This window comes from Eschscholzia californica, unplaced genomic scaffold, assembly GCF_041429995.1.
Source record: "Eschscholzia californica isolate CP2 unplaced genomic scaffold, dmEscCali1.0.p SCAF_4, whole genome shotgun sequence".
NCBI lineage: Eukaryota > Viridiplantae > Streptophyta > Magnoliopsida > Ranunculales > Papaveraceae > Eschscholzia > Eschscholzia californica.
In genome coordinates this window covers 22,879,258-22,898,587 of record NW_028238461.1, presented here as the reverse complement: position 1 = coordinate 22,898,587, position 19,330 = coordinate 22,879,258, and the positions used below count along the sequence as shown (strand labels likewise).

General features: G+C 37.9%; 1 protein-coding gene across 1 annotated transcript; it reads right to left on the bottom strand.

The window, feature by feature from the left end:
- Positions 1-431: 431 nt before the first annotated feature.
- Positions 432-4,600, bottom strand: LOC147543714 (PP2A regulatory subunit TAP46-like). Its single transcript, XM_086635983.1, has 9 exons — positions 4,324-4,600; positions 4,111-4,233; positions 3,888-3,974; positions 3,669-3,773; positions 3,240-3,401; positions 2,519-2,554; positions 2,330-2,401; positions 1,368-1,648; positions 432-929 (listed from the first exon to the last, which is right to left on the bottom strand). The coding sequence occupies exons 1-9, from the start codon at positions 4,417-4,419 to the stop codon at positions 674-676; spliced, it is 1,218 nt and encodes a 405-aa protein (XP_086492109.1). The 5' UTR covers positions 4,420-4,600; the 3' UTR covers positions 432-673.
- Between the last annotated feature and the right edge of the window lie 14,730 nt (positions 4,601-19,330).

The window sequence follows — 19,330 nt, the reverse complement described above, 5'->3', positions numbered from 1 at the left end:
CCCCCTAAAACTTTTACTAAAATTTTTCATTCAAAGCTATCACGCCCGTTTAGGAGAAGTAATGAATAATCAGAATCCCTTAAATTTCTTTTATGTTCAGTATTTGTGTGGCTTTATGCCACATCTATAATGTTAGGAACTAAACGGAGCTGAGAGTCCAAAATTAGGGAGCGGGTAGAGCCTGAGGTCGAGCACCCTGTTTTTTTTTTTTGTTAAGGAGAGCGCCCATATAATATCGATAAACATTCATTTTGTACCTCATATTATATACTATGGCTATATGATACACATTATATACGATAAGTTAGTAAACTGAATCGGTAGATAAATAAATAAATTGTATATTATTATATATAAAATATACCGAAGTTCTTTATCATCACTCAAAAAGACGCTAAAATCAAATAGGTAAGTGATTCGTCAACCCCGCCTTTTGACACAGGTAACACGCAACTTCATGGTATAAAAGAGGATACCCTACTAATTCATTACAGACTCGAACAGTATCCAGTGTGTAGACCGGTTTTCTTTCGCCTATGTACGTAATACAAACATCGGTTTGTTCATATTAATACAGCTCAAGCAAACATAAAATAGAAACCAGAATTTGCAGATCCAAGTAGTGAAAAAGGAGAATAAATTATGGGGTTCTAAAGTACCTTCATATGCTATTTTACCCACAAGGAGTGAGCTTCTTATTGCCTGCACCACGAGGATTTTCGTCTTTCCAGTCATCCCACGCTCTTGCTTTCTGTTGAGAAGCCTCATCATCATCTTCTTCGTCATCCTCGTTACTGGGTCCTGGCTTTCGCCTCTCTGTGTGCCATGATGAACTAGCTTCCTCAGCTAGCTTCAAATTCATCTCTTGCCACTTATTCATCATCTCCATTTCCTTTAGCCCAGCATCTTCTATACTCATGGTTGGTAACCTATTATCATCATCATTCACAAAAAGATGAGCAAAGCTGAGATAAATCATTTAGATAGTAAGATGATAGGATACACGCTAAAGATTCAGTATTTATTAGTCAATAATCGTATCCGTAATCTGCTTTTAAAGGTCTAACCAAATAACACGAAGAGCCACCATTGTTCAAAACAAAAGCCACCTTAATTCTCGAAGATGGAAGCTCTGTAGTTGAGCTCATAGAAAAAATGGGTTTCTTCCCCCTCTTTTTCTCCTAGTTCTTCATTATACTTCTTTTTACAAATGAAATTTAGGTAAATATGTGTGTGTATAGATATATATATATATATGTGTGTGTGTATATAGATATATTTATACATGTAGGTTTTTTTTCAAAAATGTTATATTGTGTGTACATATAATAATGTAAAAAACTGATGGTTACGGTTGGTAGTCATACCTATGACCAGGCTGGAAAACCTGTGCTGCCATTCTTTCTCTCTCGCTTGTTATCCGTCCACCAATGAGACTCTGTGGTCCGAATATAAGCGGCTGATGTTTATGTTCGTGAGCCTCAGAAACTTTTGCTCTCCCTTCAACAACATCTTGGGCAAAAGTAGCACACGTGATTGGCTGCGCTGGTTTTGTAAAACGCGCTCGAACTGCAGCATTTCGATGCCAATCTTCCGCCGTTTTGGCACGTTCATCAAGAATGTCACGAGTAAGTTCCACATTCCCCTCCTACAATTTAACATGAACAATATTTAGTTTATAAGGTACACCATAGATTTTGAAACAAATAGTCATGTTTCAACTGATTTATCTTCGAAGGTCAAAAGATTACTGAAGAAGTGCTCAAAAATAATAACTGATAGAAAATCTCAAGTATACACTATATGTAAAGAAAGCATGTTTAGCCTGTTCTTTACCCACGAGGTCATAACTGGAAAAGAGATCTAGCATTTGACTGTTTTAAAAGGTCTACAACTATCTACTTACTATATAGCATTTAATCATTTGATTTACTCAACAATTTGCCGTTGTCACTAAGTAGTCCTAAATCCCAACACCAAGAACTGTATCAGGCTAAAACAAAATATCCCACTTTATAGCTTTGAAGTGACACCAATTATTAGGACATTCATCTCATATTAAGTATCTATTTAAGATGGAATCAGGAAATAGTGATCTTGCATAAGATAAATTACAATAAAACTTCAGCTAAAGTAATAACGTTATTTCACTAGAATGTTAAGCTTTGATGACACTAGCATTTAATTCTGGCGAACTCAAGTCGAAAAGAGGGAAAAATATTTTCCAGTGAAGACTAATACAGAACTAGATATTGTGCTCTATGTTAAAATAGATTTGAAACATACAATACGATTATGTCTAGTAATATCATGTCAAACAAATTCATACCTTCAACTTCTTTTCCTTCACAGCAGAAAGCATTTCTTCCTCTTTCTTAAGCATTTCCAAAAGATCGAAAGCCTGTTATTTGATTAAATCCCAAGATTAAGAATGAAAATCAGCAAATTATAAGAGAAAGACATCCGTATTAAAAAGATACTTCACTACATTGTGTTATCTTTGTATTGGAGAACGAACCTTACAGATAGCCAAGGAGATGGTAGTAAGCCATGCCTGCAGAAAGTTACACGTAAATTCAAAAAGTCACAAGGCAGTTACCTCAAACATCAACAACAAAGTAAAATCAAATATGAAGCAACACGCTTTGCAATAATAGTTTGTTTTGCATTTATTTTACTAATGAATTACTAACAGATGAGACCTCGTTGGAGAAAATGAATCAAGATTAACTTTAATACGTAAATCAGTTACAGGGGTGGTCATTTATTAGTTGTTACTCACAAACTACAAAAGAATTTTTTTGTTATGTACATATATGGCCCTATAGAAAGGAAGGCTTCTTTCTCACTAAATGAGATGTATATATAAAAAAATATTATATCTATTTTCATCTGAGAGCACGTACAGAGTAGCTCCAATTATAAATCCCAAGTCTCTCTCCTTGAAAAACAAAAGCAAGCCTACAATGTTAAAAGGGTGCGCCAGTGTTTATTAGTATTGTAAGTACTTAGATTAGGGTATGGTAAATATAAAAACACATTTATATGTGTACTTGAACCAGTTAGTACAGAGTGCGTTAGTATAGAGTGAAGAGACTAGCATAAATCACAGTCATGTCCTACTGAACAACGAAGTCTGCCAGTGCTTTATAAGAACATGGAAAGGGATAAATCATTTACATTTATCACAATTTATATTATAATTGCATATAACTCAAATACCGAGGAGAGCATATAACCTCGCGTTCTTCCTCTCCATCATCATCCAGTGCATCTTCCTCTCCAATCTCAACAGGAGAAGATAATCCCGATGCTTTAAGAGATCTCTTCCTCCTCTCCTTCCGTTCTTTAAGTTCAAGCAACTTCGTTTCTGCAGCTCTCTTGCGCCTAAATCTAGCAATCTGAAATTGATGACATCAGAAACAAGCACTCTCACATGAAAATGAAGGATACTGACGATTCTCTAGCCACTGCATCTCTTATGCTTGCAGAAGCTAGTTATGGATCTTATGGTAAAGTAAAACTGTTTTGTCACTAACATCTCGAAAGTCCCGTTCCCGTTCGCTAACCTCTAAAATAATTGTTCCCATGGTTCTTTTTAGTATATCTAGAAATACTCGTAATCACTGCCGTGGGTTAATTCTACTTCATACTAAACTACAACTAACCTTTTTAGCTCTTCTACCTGCAGGTGTATCCGACGCTTCTTGTGCTAAACTTTCTAACTCTTCTTCTGGTACAAGCTCCATTGCCTCACAGAATGTAATAAATTTCTAGAACACATCCAAAGCTAGTCAATATAACAGGCAGTTCGTGAAAATGTACAAGAAATAAATTACATCTCATAAATATATAGCTGAAAAAGTTGACAGGAAAATAAGACTCACCTTCAATCTTTGTTGAGAAATTCTAGTAATTTCTAATCTATCATTATGCGAAAGTTTCTCAGTCAATTCAACAAGATAAAATTGTACCTTCACGAGAGAAGATCAAATACATCATTTACAAGCTAGCAAAGTACATGAATTTCATTTCATATATATATATATATATAGAGAGAGAGAGAGAGAGGAGAGAGAGATCTAAACTTTCAAAAGATGAAATCCTTACAAGCAAATATTTGAGATTAGCAGTGCTGATATCTTCTTTGGTTTCATTAGTAGAGAATAACCCTAATTTACTAATCATGTCCTCGCATTTCTCCAAAGCTTTACAACCCTTCTTCAACATCTCCTGTAAAAACCCCCAAATCAAATCAAACCACATAAACTAACCTAATTCTTGTCCAAGATATTAGTAACACAGATTTTGAAATTGAATTACCTGATTGAGATCAGATTCAGAATCCATGGAATGAATCTTCCTTGCCTGTTCGAACAAGGCGGGAAGCGTCATATCTTCAATCTTCCACTCACCCATCGATAAAGAAATAATTAAAACCCTAGAAAAATTAGAAATAATGTGAAAAGGTAGATTGAAGAAACTGGAGTTGAATGATAAAATCGAATCAAATAGTTTTTAAAACCCTAACTTTTATACGAGCTTTTTCTTTCGGGCATATGAATGAAGCGGTTTAACTAGAAAAATCGGGAAAGGTGGTGCGAGAGCCGCCTATAGTAATAAACTGATGCGCCCATAGAATCTCCAATAGTTTTTTTTTTAGGTGGCCAATAAGTGGACAACCGTTTTTCTTATATGGACAACTATTTTTTGCGGACAACTAGAAAAATTTAAATTTTATGTGGACACCGATTTTTAAGGGGACAACTCTCTATTATCACTCAAGTCCTCTACGAATTAGATGTATTATTTTAACTCCTCACTCTCAATAAATCCTAAGTTAGTTTTGTCTCTTCTTCCTCCTACTTCATCTTCATCACCAACACCCAAATCTCTAGAGAGAGAAAATTTGGGAGAAGCATTGTTGATAATAGCATCAAACAAAGGGAAGAGAATTGTTGAAGAATCTTCTCAAAGAGAAAGATAAGATTTAAGAACCCTAAAATTTTTAAAATCTAGAAATCAAAAATTTTAAAACCCTAGAATCTTTTTTTGTTTTAGAAACAAATAGATCTCCCCTTATGTTCATGTTCAATCAACCCAACCTTATAGAGTAGAACTTTCCATTACCATATTTGAGTTTTTCCTCAACATTCACGAAAGATGCATCAACATTCACGAAATTATAGGTTCCAGCATGATAGTTCATGACTCTCAATCTAAATTTGTTTATGCTGAAGTAGCAAAAGCATATGCAAGAAACAGTGAGGCAATAGCCATTCTTAATAGTCTCGTTTGGGCAAAGGAAAATAATCACATGCAGATATTAGTCGAAAGCGACAACATCAACTTGGTTAAGCATCTTAATAATCCTCAACACCAGGTGCAATGGCAATCTATGGTTCACATTCGCAAAATCAGAAACATCAGGCGTGATTTCCAACTTGTTCGTTTTAGTCACATCAAAAGAAGCATGAATTCTCAGGCAGATAAGCTTGCTAAATCGGCTCGAAGGAAAAAGAGATTTAAATTGTGGAACTGTATTCTCTATTTTCTGTTGAATATGTATTGTAATGCTACCTTGGTTCCTTAATTTATAATATAAATCTTTAACAACAAAAAAATATTTGAGTTTTTCCTTAACAGAATTCGAAAAGTCAAACACATCAAAATTGGATGAATACCTAAATAACTTCATACTTATCCAATCATAAAAATGTTTAGATTAACCTTTGTTCTTATGGGCCATATCTTTTTTCCTGATCTCCACATTTATCAATTCAATTTTTTTACTCCAACTTTACTTGTTTCCTCCCCTGTTACGTCTATCTTCAAACCCGTCTTTCGTGTTTTTCTTCTCGAATTCGTTTTCGTTTTCTTGTATCCATATATAGCTAAATAACTTCTTTTTAATCCCTCTTTCTCTCTCTAGAATCTCTCTCTCTCTATCCCGTACCATATTTGAGTTTTTCTATACTTTTAACAAGACTGAGAAGAAGAAGAAGACAAAGAAGATGATGATGAACAAGAAGAAGACAAGCTTAGATTTTCTATTTTTAACTATTATTTTTGTGAATGATTCACAAGTTCGTAACTAATAATATTTAAGATTTTATGAAGTTGTTCCCTCATTAAATCAAAGTCAACTAAGTCAAGCATAGTTGACTGCCACCGGGCCCAAAAATAGTTGTCAATATAAGAAAAACGGTTGTCCACGTATTGGCCACCTTTTTCTTTGAGAACTCGACTACGATCTACGTTAGTCGTTACAAGGCATTGACACATCATGAAAATGTGATACGCACGATAATCGCCTAATTTAAACCATGAATGAAAGAGACCTAAAGCTTGACAACATGAAAGAGGCCTAAAGCCCGATCAAATTATTACATTATTAACTTTATGAGTTAATTCCTATATGGCCCCCTACTTTGTGACCAGCTTCCTTTATGACCCCCTTTTTTTCGTAAATTCAAATATGACCCCCTATTTTCATGGAAATGTCCTAACGACCCTTCCTTTAAATCTTTTTTCAAAATAAAATCAAAGAAACAAACATAATTCCACCTCACTTCCCTCTCCACCACTTATCCCTCTCTACCTCACCTCTCTTCCCAAATCATCTTTCTCTCTCTCCAACTCACCTCTCTCTCTCTCCACCTCACTCTATCTTCTCCGATGAAGGTCGCCGGCCGGAAAAATTTTCCGGCCGGCAACCTTCAACCTAAAATAAAAAAAAAAAATTTCTTCAACAGACCGATCTGGTCTGTTCTTCAACAGACCCGTACTCCGGCGAAGGGAACCCCCTTCGCCGGAGTTTTTAGAGAGAGAGCGAGATGAGAGTAAAAAATTTTTTTTTTTTTTCTAATATACATTATCGTGATTTGTATCCAAGGGTCAATATTGAAAAATAGGATTATGGAATTACGAAACATAATTTTTTTAATTGGATCAAAACTTCCAATTGAATGAGTATGCGTAAAGGGTCCATGGACGAAGATGAAAAGTGTATTTCAATCGTAACTAGATCTTCAATCTTTTGTTTGTATAGGGGAAATTGAAGCGAAATAGCTATTAAATGATGACTTTGTTTTACTAGAGCCATCAACATATTGTTTCAGCTCGGTGGAAACACAATTCTTTTCCTCAGGATTCTCTCAAGTAGAAATAGAGAATGAAATAACTAGAATTTTCCGGCCGACGACCTTCATCGGAGAAGATAGAGTGAGGTGGAGAGAGAAAAAGGTGAGTTGGAGAGAGAGAAAGATGATTTGGGAAGAGAGGTGAGGTAGAGAGAGATAAGTGGTGGAGAGGGAAGTGAGGTGGAATTATGTTTGTTTTTTTTATTTTATTTTGAAAAAAGATTTAAAGGAAGGGTAGTTAGGACATTTCCATGAAAATAGGGGGTCATATTTGAATTTACGAAAAAAAGGGGGCCATAAAGGAAGCTGGTCACAAAGTAGGGGGCCATATAGGAATTAACTCTAACTTTATTTATAGCCTAAATTACATGGGATAAATCTTGATGGCAAACTGCTTCTATCGAGACTCGATTCCACGACTTCAAGGGCTTAAGAGGGGTGTCCAACCACTGCACCAAAGGCTGGTGGATAGAATCTCCCATTGTCATACTTTTCCATAACTTCTTGGGGTTAATAATTCTCTTTTAGCACCCATTTCGTGACCAACTGGCCGAAAAATTTCATTTTTTGTCCACACTGGTCGAAAGATTTCAAGTTTTTTATGGAAATACTCTTAAGGTCAAAATAAAATTGTCTTTAAAAAATTTCAAAAATATGAAAAGTCACATCATCTCCTTATCTCGCTTCCCTTCTCTCACTTCTTCTTCTTCTTCATATTTTCTCTCTCTTCTTCTTCTGTTCTTGAATCTAGCTATTTGATTTCAGAATTTCAAATAATCTATTGCTGAAAGTAATTCGTCATAGAAAAGATATACTTTTTGAAGTTTTCTTCAACTTCATTATATTTATCAATATGTCTAAAAAATCCGTTTTTTAGTTGATTTTTCAATGAGACACTCAATAAATACTCTAATACAAAGATTTTTTACTCTAAAATCAATTGAACCACTTGGGTGGCATTTAGGAGATTCTCGAGATGACCTCTTGAGCATGTCTATAATAAATATATCATTTTAGAGATTAAAGTCACTTCAAAGAAAACAACATCATTTTAGAGATTAAAGTTAAGTTTTGCATCGGAGATGTAAAGAAAACTACATGGTACTCTAAGTTTTAGAGGTTGAGTATTGCATTAGAGATACTCTCAGAAAAAAAGACAACTTAAAGATCTACTTTTCGCACTTATACTTTCATTTTTTTTTAAATCTTGAGTATCCCAGTGAAGATGTTCTTAGAGATTTCCAAGAGGGCTCTAAAGATAAATTTTCCTCTTAAAAATATCTTAGTTTACTACATTTATTTCATCACGTTGTTTCAAATAAAATGTCAACAGAGATGAATTTTAATAATAACTAGAACAATTTTACCCACAGTTGTACCACTTTATCGTTCTTTACGTGACAGAGTTGTTACTTCTCAGATATTTGTATGTTCTAAAGAGGGTTTCAGACGCAAAAAATCAGATGTAAATGAAAAGGGTAATGTCAAACCACGAATGGCAGACACAAGGGTGGGTTGCAAAGCACAATTGTGGGTGAAAAAACAAGATTCCGGTGTGTGGGTGGTGAAACAATTCCAAAAGAGCATAACCATGAATTGACTCCGATGAAGCCACATCTTCTTCGATCTCATAAAAATATGCTAGTAACGTGAAAGAATACGTAGAGACTTTAAAGGGTGTAGGAATGGTCACAAGTAAGATCCAGAGTTTATTTGTAGAAGAAGCTTGCGCAATAGGCAAAATTGAAGGCGAAGAGAAAGATACAGAAAGTGTAAGTATTCTTCATCATTTTCTCGAGCATGGAGTGTCCGGTAACTCTTGTTAGTTGTTCAAGATGGTATGATGTGCATTGCACTTAGTCTCACACTGCTTAGTCACTTAGACTTTCTTGTTACAAGATAGCACCTTGCCTTACTGTGAGAGGCGGTTTGAATTGGAATTGGAATTGGAGGCGGTTTTGAATTGGGAGGCAGTTTCCAATTTGAGTTTCTAATTGCTATGGTCGGTGGATTAAGTTTCTAATTCCTAAGTTTAGAGTCGGCTTATAATATATAAATAGGGGTTTGAGTGCCAATCTAAATCACCAACACAACACAACAACAACTTAATAGAGAGTTTTAGAGTATGAGCAAGTGAGAGAAATTTTGTTCATAGTTTTGAGCGGTGTTTAATTTCTCGATCGTCGAAGATCTAGTATAGGAGGTTAATCTCTATACGGTACCATCTTGGGACGAACTTGCGGGTTGTGTGAGTCGTCTTCATCTATCCTTCAATAAAGATTTCTTGTTCGCCCGAGGACGTAGGCTTTAAAGCCGAACCTCGTTAATTCTGTTCGCATATTTAGATTTTGGCTTAGTTTTTCGATTAATTCTCATAATCGGATCAATTTCTATGATAGGTTCGATAGCTTCTGTGAACGTTTAGTAATAACAACTGGTAGCAGAGCCTTGTTGAGATTGAACGAAGAGAAGATGGGATCGAGAAGTGGTACGGTCAAATCAGGGAAATATGAGATAGAGAAGTTCAATGGGAAAAACGATTTTTCTTATTGGCGGATGCAGATGAAGAATCTGTTAATCTCGCAGAAATTACACAAGACGTTGACGGGAAAGAAACCAAGAGATATGTCAGATGAGGATTGGGAGGAGTTAGATCTCGAAGCACGGGCTACCATTATGTTGTGTCTTGAGAGGGACGTGGCGTTCCTAGTAGACGGAGAAACAACAGCGGCGAGTGTGTGGTTAAAGCTAGAAAGCAACTTCATGACGAAAACTTTAACGAATCGGGTCTACTTAAAATCCAAATTATTCACATGTAGAATGGAAGAGGGTTCTTCTATTCAGGAATATGTGAATAGGTTTGACAGGATTATCTCAGATTTGAAGGATATTGATGTTAAGGTTGAGGATGAGGACCAAACCCTCATATTGTTACTTACATTGCCTAAATCCTATGGGAACCTTGTTTAAACTTTGATGCTTGTTGGTGATAGTCTAAGCATGGAAGAGACGAGAAATTCGTTATTAGCGGATGACCTTCGTAAGGTTACTACTAGCAGTATGACGTCAGGTGGAATAGACAAGGATCAAGCACAAGGGTTGTTTGTAACGAGGGGGAGGAGTTATGAAAGGAAAAAGGGAAGGGGCGGGAAATCTAGATCCAAATCTAGAGGCTCTTTCAAGAAAACGTGCTTTAGTTGTGGTGAGTTTGGCCACTTTAAAGCGGCTTGTCCAAAGAGAAAGTTGAAGCAAAAGAACGAAGGCTATAAGGGGAAACAAGAGATGCAAGAGGCGGGATATGTGTCAGAAGACCCTGAAGAATGTTTCTCGGTAACAGAGGTGTCTGAGAAGATCTTCGATAAGTGGATGTTTGATTCAGGGGTCACACCATATGTGTCCAAATAGGGAGTGGTTTACTACCTATAGGAGTGTAGATGGTGGTACAGTTATACTGGGTGATGATAGTATATGTAAAACTGTGAGACTCGGAACAATACGTATCAAGATGCACGGTGGAGTGGTGTGAACATTGACGGACGTAAGACACATATTCGATTTGCGGAAAAATCTAATTTCCCTCGGGGTGTTGGAGCAGAACGACTGTAAGATAATTATAGAGAATGGCTCCATAAAAGTCGTTAAGGGTTCTTTGGTGGTAATGAGAGGTACTCGTTACGGTAATTTATACAAACTTTTGGGGACAACAATTACGGGAGATGTAGCAGTAGGAATCAGTGGAAGGGATCCAACGGCTTGTACGAGGCTTTGGCATATGCGCCTTGGGCATATGTTGGAAAAGGGTCTATCTTTGATGTGCGGAAAAGGCTTGTTGAAGGACATGAAGAAGCCTTGCATGGAGTTTTGTGAGCATTGTGTGTTCGGGAAGGCACACAGGGTAACGTTCTCTTCAAGCAAGCACAAGAGCAAAGAGGTATTAGACTACGTACATACCGATGTCTGGGGACCGGCAAAGTTAGCTTCCAAGGGTGGTTCCAGGTATTTTATTACATTCGTTGATGATCATTTGAGATTTGTCTGGCTTTATTTTCTGAAGCATAAGAATGAGGTATTCAACACGTTCTTGGTGTGGAAAGTAATGGTTGAGAACAAAACTGGTCGAAAGCTGAAGATGTTAAGATCGGATAATGGGACCGAGTACATGGATGAGGCATTCAAGGAGTTTTGTAATCAGGAAGGCATTGTGAGGCACTAGACAGTAGTAAACACACCTCAGCAGAATGAAGTTGCAGAGAGATTGAACCGTACACTACTTGAGAAGGCTAGATGTATGCGCTCCAATTCGGGATTAGGCGTAGAATGGTGGGCAGAATCTGTTGCTACAGCTTGTTATATTGTGAACAGGTCTCCACATTCTTCTTTAGATGGTGGCATACCTTACGAGGTGTGGTCATGTGAACATGCAGATTACGGGAGACTTAGGGTTTTCGGTTGTACGCCCTATTACCATGTTAAAGGTAACAAATTTGATAATAGAGCAAAGAAGGCAATTTTCTTAGGATATGCTACAAGAGTAAGGGGTTATCGGCTATGGTGTACGGAAGACAAGAAGTTTGTAATCAGCAGAGATGTGGTGTTTGATGAGTCATCTATTGTAGCTATGGCGAAAGCTACGGTGCCTAGTTGTGGTGATGTTGGGTCTACTAAAGCTCAAGTAGTGGAAGTAGAAGCCGAAGACCAACGGGTTTCCAGGAATTATGATCAGGTGGAGCATCAGGATAATACTCAGGATGAGGAAATTGATGAACCCGATCATGAGGAGGTTCAAGGGGAAGGTACACAAGTTTTACAACAACAACAGCAGGATGTTTCGGTACACACTAGGCCGAAACGGTTATATAAGCCGGTACAGAGGTTAGGGTCAGACAAAGCTCTTAGGCATTACGGGCAGGCAAATCTGGTTGAATATGCACTCTCGATGGAAGACACGAGTCGGTCACCTTCAAACAAGCTATTACCGCGGCGGAAAGAGAAAGTTGGTTGGTTGCTATGCAAGAAGAGATGGAGTCTCTACACAAGAACAAGACATGAGAGGTTGTCCCATTGCCCGAAGGTAAGTTTGTTATTGGTTGTAGATGGGTGTACAAGAAGAAAGAAGATTTTTCCGAAATCAATGGTACAAGGTATAAGGCAAGACTAGTGGCCAAGGGTTGTGCACAGAAAGAAGGGGTCGACTAGAATGAGATTTTCTCCCCGGTCGTGAAACATACTTCTATTCGGGTGGTATTGAGTATTGTTGCTCAGTGATCTTGAGCTGGAACAACTCGATGTTAAAACCGCCTTCTTGCACGGAGATTTGGAAGAAGAAATTTATATGCCCTCAACCTGAGGGATATAAGGTTGAGGGTAAAGAAAATCAAGTATGTCGTTTGAGGAAGTTTCTTTACGGATTGAAACAATCCCCTCGCCAATGGTACAAACGATTTGATTTTTTCATGCTAAAGCATGGTTTTCGCAGAAGTGACTATGATTGCTGTGTATACATCAAAAAACTTCGCAAAGGTGACTTTATTTATCTCGTTTTGTATGTGGATGACATGCTTATTGCTTCTCGAAGCATGGTGGAGATAGATAAATTGAAATCTCAACTCAGTCAAGAGTTTGAGATGAAAGACATGGGCGCTGCAAAGAAGATACTGGGAATGGAGATTAAGAGAGAGCGGTCAAGTAAGAAACTGTACTTGAGTCAGAAAGGTTATATCGAACGAGTAGTTTCTCGGTTCGAGATGCAGAATGCGAAGGCGGTGTCAACACCTTTGGCACCACACTTCAGGCTCTCGGGAAGACAATCTCCTACTACTACGGTGGAGAAAGATCATATGGATCGTATACCGTATGCCAGTGCAGTTGGCAGTTTGATGTACGCTATGGTGTGTACTCATCCCGATATTTCACAAGCGGTCAGTGTGGTTAGTAGGTTTATGGAAAACCCGGGGAAGACACATTGGGAAGCTGTGAAGTGGGCCTTGAGGTACGTAAAAGATACCGTTGGTACGGGTTTGTGCTTTGGTGGAGACATGTGCCAGGTAAGCGGTTATGTTGACTCGGATTATGCTGGCGATCTAGATAGAAGACGATCTACTACTGGTCATGTATTTAAGGTACATGGTGCTCCAGTTAGTTGGCGATCGATGTTACAATCTACAGTTGCGTTATCTACTACGGAGGCCGAGTATATGGCTATGGCCGAGGGTGTGAAGGAAGCATTGTGGTTATGGGGTCTTCTGGATGATCTAGGGATTAAGCAAGAGTGCGTAGATGTATGATGTGATAGTCAAAGTGCGATCCACTTGGCGAAGAATTAGGTTCATCATGCTCGTACTAAGCATATTGATGTCAGGTATCACTTTGTACGAGATGTCATAGAGGAAGGTGATGTTTCTCTCATGAAGGTTCACACATATGAGAATCTCGCGGACATGTTGACTAAAGTGGTGTCGTGTAGCAAGTTTCAGCATTGCCTGGAATTGCTACAAATCGGCTTGTGTTAAGTTGCCCGAAAAGGCGTAATGGCGAGAAGGTAATCTTTATGTGAAGGGTTGGTAGAACTACGGTAGGCTTGATCCTGTAAAAGGGTACGTAGGCAGCCATGGTCATATGGCGTAGTCGGATGAAGCTACAAGAAGCAGATATATCTTACAAGGAGTATCCTGGTGTTCGTCCAAAATTTGAAGTATATCAAATTGTGTACGAGGTGGAGAATTGTGAGAGGCGGTTTGAATTGGAATTGGAATTGGAGGCGGTTTGAATTGGAATTGAAGGCGGTTTTGAATTGGGAGGCAGTTTCCAATTTGAGTTTCTAATTACTATGGTCGGTGGATTGAGTTTCTAATTCCTAATTTAGAGTCGGCTTATAATATATAAATAGGGGTTTGAGTGGCAATCTAAATCACCAACACAACACAACAACAACTCAATAGAGAGTGTGAGCAAGTGAGAGAAATTTTGTTCATAATTTTGAGCGGTGTTTAATTTCTCGGTCGTCGAAGATCTAGTATAAAAGGTTAATTTCTATATGGTACCATCTTGGGACGAACTTGCGGGTTGTGTGAGTCGTCATCATATATCCTTCAATACAGATTTCTTGCTCGCCCGAGGGCGTAGGCTTTAAAGCCGAACCTCGTTAATTCTGTTCGCATATTTAGATTTTGGCTTAGCTTTTCGATTAATTTTCATAATCAGATCAATTTCTAGGATAGGTTCGATAGCTTCCACGACTTTTAGTGCTAACACTTACATATTCGTTGGGGCTTTGGGTCAACACTGCGCCTAGGTTGGTCAAATTAAGAAGCATTAGGAGGTCTATGGCAGGCCCATTGATGTGACACGATAATGTCACATTTGGAGAGCCTAACTTAGACTAATTAGTCCTTTTTTAGTGTTATCAATAATATTTTATGTGTTTTTCATGTTAGGTACTTATTTTGGAGTTAAGCATGTGATTCGGAATAAAAGAAGCGAATTATCACTATCATTTCATGTGCTGAAAATGAGAGAAAAAGACTTCAAGCAAATCAAATAACAAGTATAGTCAATGACGAGTCCGACGGTGAAAACGGTATTCAATTCGAAGTTCGGACGGGGAAGATGTGGAAGAAAGAAGTCCGAGGGTATTCTAGTCCTTTGTAAGAATTTGAAGATGTAGAGACAAGGATGGAGGCACTCTCTTGGTTTCTAAATCAAAGCCCAAAACCAAGTCCAAGTCCAAGCCCAAGAAATATTAAGAGAAGAAGAATTGGGTAGAGATTTTATAGGCACCCATTTGTGGTCTAAAGACTTAGTCAAGTTTGACTAAGTCTAGGGTTTGACTCAAGTTAGAGTAAGGGGTCAAAGGCTACTATTCATCTTCTTCTTGATTGATCATCTTCTATAGCTTGGGAAAGGAGGCAAGAGAGTTCTGGAGAGTTAGGGTTCTTCATCAAGAGGGTTTGAAGGAGAGAACAAGAGAGAAGGAAGAAGGAGGGCCGGCCAAGCATAGGCCGGCAAGCACACTAGGCCGGCCTAGCTTAGCCGGCCGAGCAGCAGCTCGGGCTGCTCTAGAGAACTCGGGACAGGCAGCAACAACAGCTCGGGGTAGCTTCAACAGCACCTCCAGCAAGCTTCAAGCTGCTGCTCTTGCTCGGGACGGACAGGTAAGGAAGCTGCTGCTCGGGATTTACTCGGCCGGAACTTCAAGGAGCACGGGACAGCAGGCCGGAGCAGCAGCTACAGCCTGAGCAGCTCCATTAAAGGCACGGGAAGGAAGCTTCACGCACGATCATTGGCAGCAGCCGGGAGCAAGTAGCAGCTCGGGTTTGCTCGGGACGCGCTAGGGACGGCTGGGACAACACCTATGTGGCCGGATCTACTTGATTTTGTGGCCGGATTCTTCTTGTTTTGGCCGGACCTTTCTTCACTTTTCCGGCCACTTTCTTGGCCGGAAAAGTTAGGGCTTTTACTCCCTATGTCATGATCTTGCTTTCCATATGGTTTGATTTGATTTTGGTTGAAGTTTTCTAGAGAGAGAAAGCTAGGGTTTAGCTTTAATCGAGGTTGTGTTCTAAATGGAGAAGATGATGGTGGTCGCTATGGGGAACCCAGAAAATTGCCAAGGGGAGATCGGCTGCAACTAAAAACTCATATTTTCCGACGATCTTAGCCTCGAACCACATCGAAAAAGGGGGATTCTCTCATCATTTTCTTTCCATTTCTTATTCAATCACCATATTTCGCTAACTTTAGTGTGTCGATTATATGAGATGAAATGTGATGAATTCGTGATTATGTTTAGTATGATTTGATGTTTTGATTATAAATTGATGTTCATAAATTTCGATTATCGTTTTGATCGTATTTTCATGTGTCTTGTCAAGCACTTCGCATAGTTAATAGACGAAACGAGGTATTTGATATCGATCGTAGTCTATGTCATAATTTCATGTGTCTTGTCATGCACTTCACATAGTTAGGCGACTAGACGACACTTTCGACGACTCGGGATCAACCGAATAAGGCGTTTGTTTGACTAAGTATGATCTCCGGATATACATAGTACTTAGAGACATCTACTTTAGGAGTCGAACATCGATTGTACTTCGACACATTAAATCGGACTACACATTGTCGTAGGTTTATCGTTATGGATTCCCGGACTTCGACACCTCTCTCACTTATTTGTTGCCCGAATCGAGTCTTACCGTCTCCCGACTCTTGTTCCTCCGACTCTTCTCTCGAATCTCTCTCGCCCGTTTACTTTTATTATTTAGTTTAGTTTATTTTACTTGTTTGCTTTATTCTCTTATCACCTTATTCGATCAAACCCCCATTTATCTTTGTTTCCTTTCCTTTGTAGTCTAAGCTAGCTTGAAATATCTAAACCGAGGGACAAGACCCTTCGATACCCAAACTACCTTCCTATCCTTGGATCGATCCCGGCTTTGCCGGATTACTACTTGATACCTCCGCTTGGGTGTGTAACCTTTTCGGGTGTATCACCCATGCCGAGAAAAGTGCTATTTCCGATGTTAAACTGGGCTTGGTGAGCAGTGCGCTTTGTATGGTGCCTAAATTGGGAATGGATGTGACAGCTACTGAGATGGGTGTTACATCAATTGAGCATTTTCTTTTCTTGGTTGATTTTTAGGACCAACCACATTCACATTCTATGTCAGACATAAAAGATATTGAATCTAGAGGCAGCAGAGATCATTCCTAGTTGTGTATCAGTTCTTTTACTAGGTGAAACAATTCTTTATGTTTCCTTTCCTCTCTCTGTCGTGATTTTTGTACTGCATATACACTACTTGACCCCTTTTCGTATGGCGTGGCCGAGAATTTGGGGGCCCAGTGCGAAAAAAATATTTGGGGCCCTTTCCCCAATGATATCAAAACGTAAGCTCTTTTCACACATTATACGTTTATTAATTATCTCTAAAGAAACTAAGTTCGATAAGAAAAAAAAATTTAACTCCTAACGTGAGGTTGAACACTTATTCTAAGTTGTGTATTTTTTCATCTCAAATACTTCTATGCAAAAACCATACACATTTGACAACACTCTTTCCACGAAAAGATAGAACAATAAGTATTCGACTTCATAAACATACAAACTAAACTAATAGTTTATCTCTTTATCCATAACTTAATACCATAACTAATAGTTGTTATTTTTTTGTGAAGAAAATAGTTGTTGTTAGAAACAGTTGGAGATAATAACGAGTTTAATTATTGTGATTTAATCACTTATGAATGAAATGTTGTTTCGCGTGGTCTCAAATAAAAAACAAAAAAACAAAAAAAAAGTGACTATTGGGTGGATTGAAGTTGAGACCTCTTAGTTAACATTCAAGAGGTTTACCAATTCAGCTACATCACCATCTTGTTTAATTGTGTACTGCTAAATAACTAATTGAAATTTAGGGGCCCCTATCTCTATGAGAAAATTATGTGGTTTGAGGGGGCCCGGTGCGACGGCACCGGTCGCACCCCCTCAAACACGCCCCTGTCCATATATGTCGAAAAATGTAAAGAAACTGAAATTCCTACATGCTTCGAAGTCTTCTCTTTATGAAAGAAATTGGGTGTCCAATATGGACTATTGAGATCTAAAGAAAGTAACGCAATAGCGACATTTTATTTTCCTTTTGTAAGTAAACTTCATTTGTCATGTGGGGTACTTACGTTTCTGCAAGTAAGTATGGACCATGGTAAGATGGGAAATGCTAAAGTTACAAAAGATAGTTCCCAGCTGATGTGGCGGTTGTGGTTTAAAACTTTGACCAAATCTAGGCCGTTGAGAGATGAATATCACAACTACCACATCAATTGGGAACTTTTTTTTTGTCAAAATCCTCCGTAACTCTAGCATCTCCGTGGTAAGATATGGTGCAAATATTTGTTCTTGTATCTAAAGCTTCACATTTACACCATATCTTACCATGAAGTTTCCCCCTCAATGTTTTTTTTGTCAATTCTTTGGCCATTTTCACTTTTTGTTTAATTCTTTCTTAAAGAATAATAAGGCTCAATGACACTCTCTGCCAAAACAATGAGGTCAAGTCCAAAAAAACAAAAATAGGAGTTTAGTTCTCCACCTACACTATATGTTAAATTCACGATTATATAATAATCGGAGATATACAACAAAATAGTGACGCGATAATTTAACGTGGTTCGGTCGAATACTCAAGACCTACATCCACGGAGAAATAATTCTTTATTAATAATCACCACATACAAATGTGGGTTGATCGGTTACATTGGTCAGACATAACTCGATGAGTTTGATTCCTAGAATCATCTCCTATTTATAGATGACTTAGGGTTTAGGGTTTCCTAGTTTCTGATTACTAAACTAAGAAATAATACAAAATCTATCTAATATTACCATTAGATAGTTACAAGAGATATTCTGAATATAAGAAACTAAATCTTCACATATCTTCAATACATCTTCAATATTCTGAATTCTTCTTGATCGTCGGATTTCATCTTCTCAATCCGTCACGTACATACACGTGTTACACACGTATCCTATTACCCCCCCGCAAGTTGGAGCACGTAAATTTTGAAGTGTCCGACTTGGAGAGAGAAAAAGGAAATACTTCTTGATTCGCCGTATTCGTCTTCTTGCAACTCTTAGATTGTAGATGCGTTGGAAGATGATTGAGCGATGATTAAGTCACAACCAAAAGGTTGGTAGTTGCGGTCAAAAAATTGAGCGAAAATCAATGACAACGAAATTACATGTATTTTTCTCATGTATGTAAAGTTGGTCATTGCATGAAGAAAATGTCAACAACTAAAAGGTTGTGATGATCAATATCTTGTCGTATAAAAACTTCAAGTATGAACTTTAGGAGTGACAACAAAATAATGTTGTTTTGTTTAAAATCGACAAGAAATCATTGTCGGGATACCAAAAAATATTGGATAAGGGACAACCAAAACGATGGTCGACATGAAATTCATTGCAAAAAAAAAAAGCAAGATCGCGAATATAATTCCGGAATGAAAAATAGAGATATTCTATTCGTGGAAGAGATATTCTGTTAGAAATATGTGATTATGAAAAATATTCAAAATATAATTTGGTAGGAGAAGTCCAAAATAGAATTGGAAGAAAGAAAATAATCATTAGAAATATATGATTATAAAAATTTCGCGGGTTGAATTCCGGGATTAAAATCCAA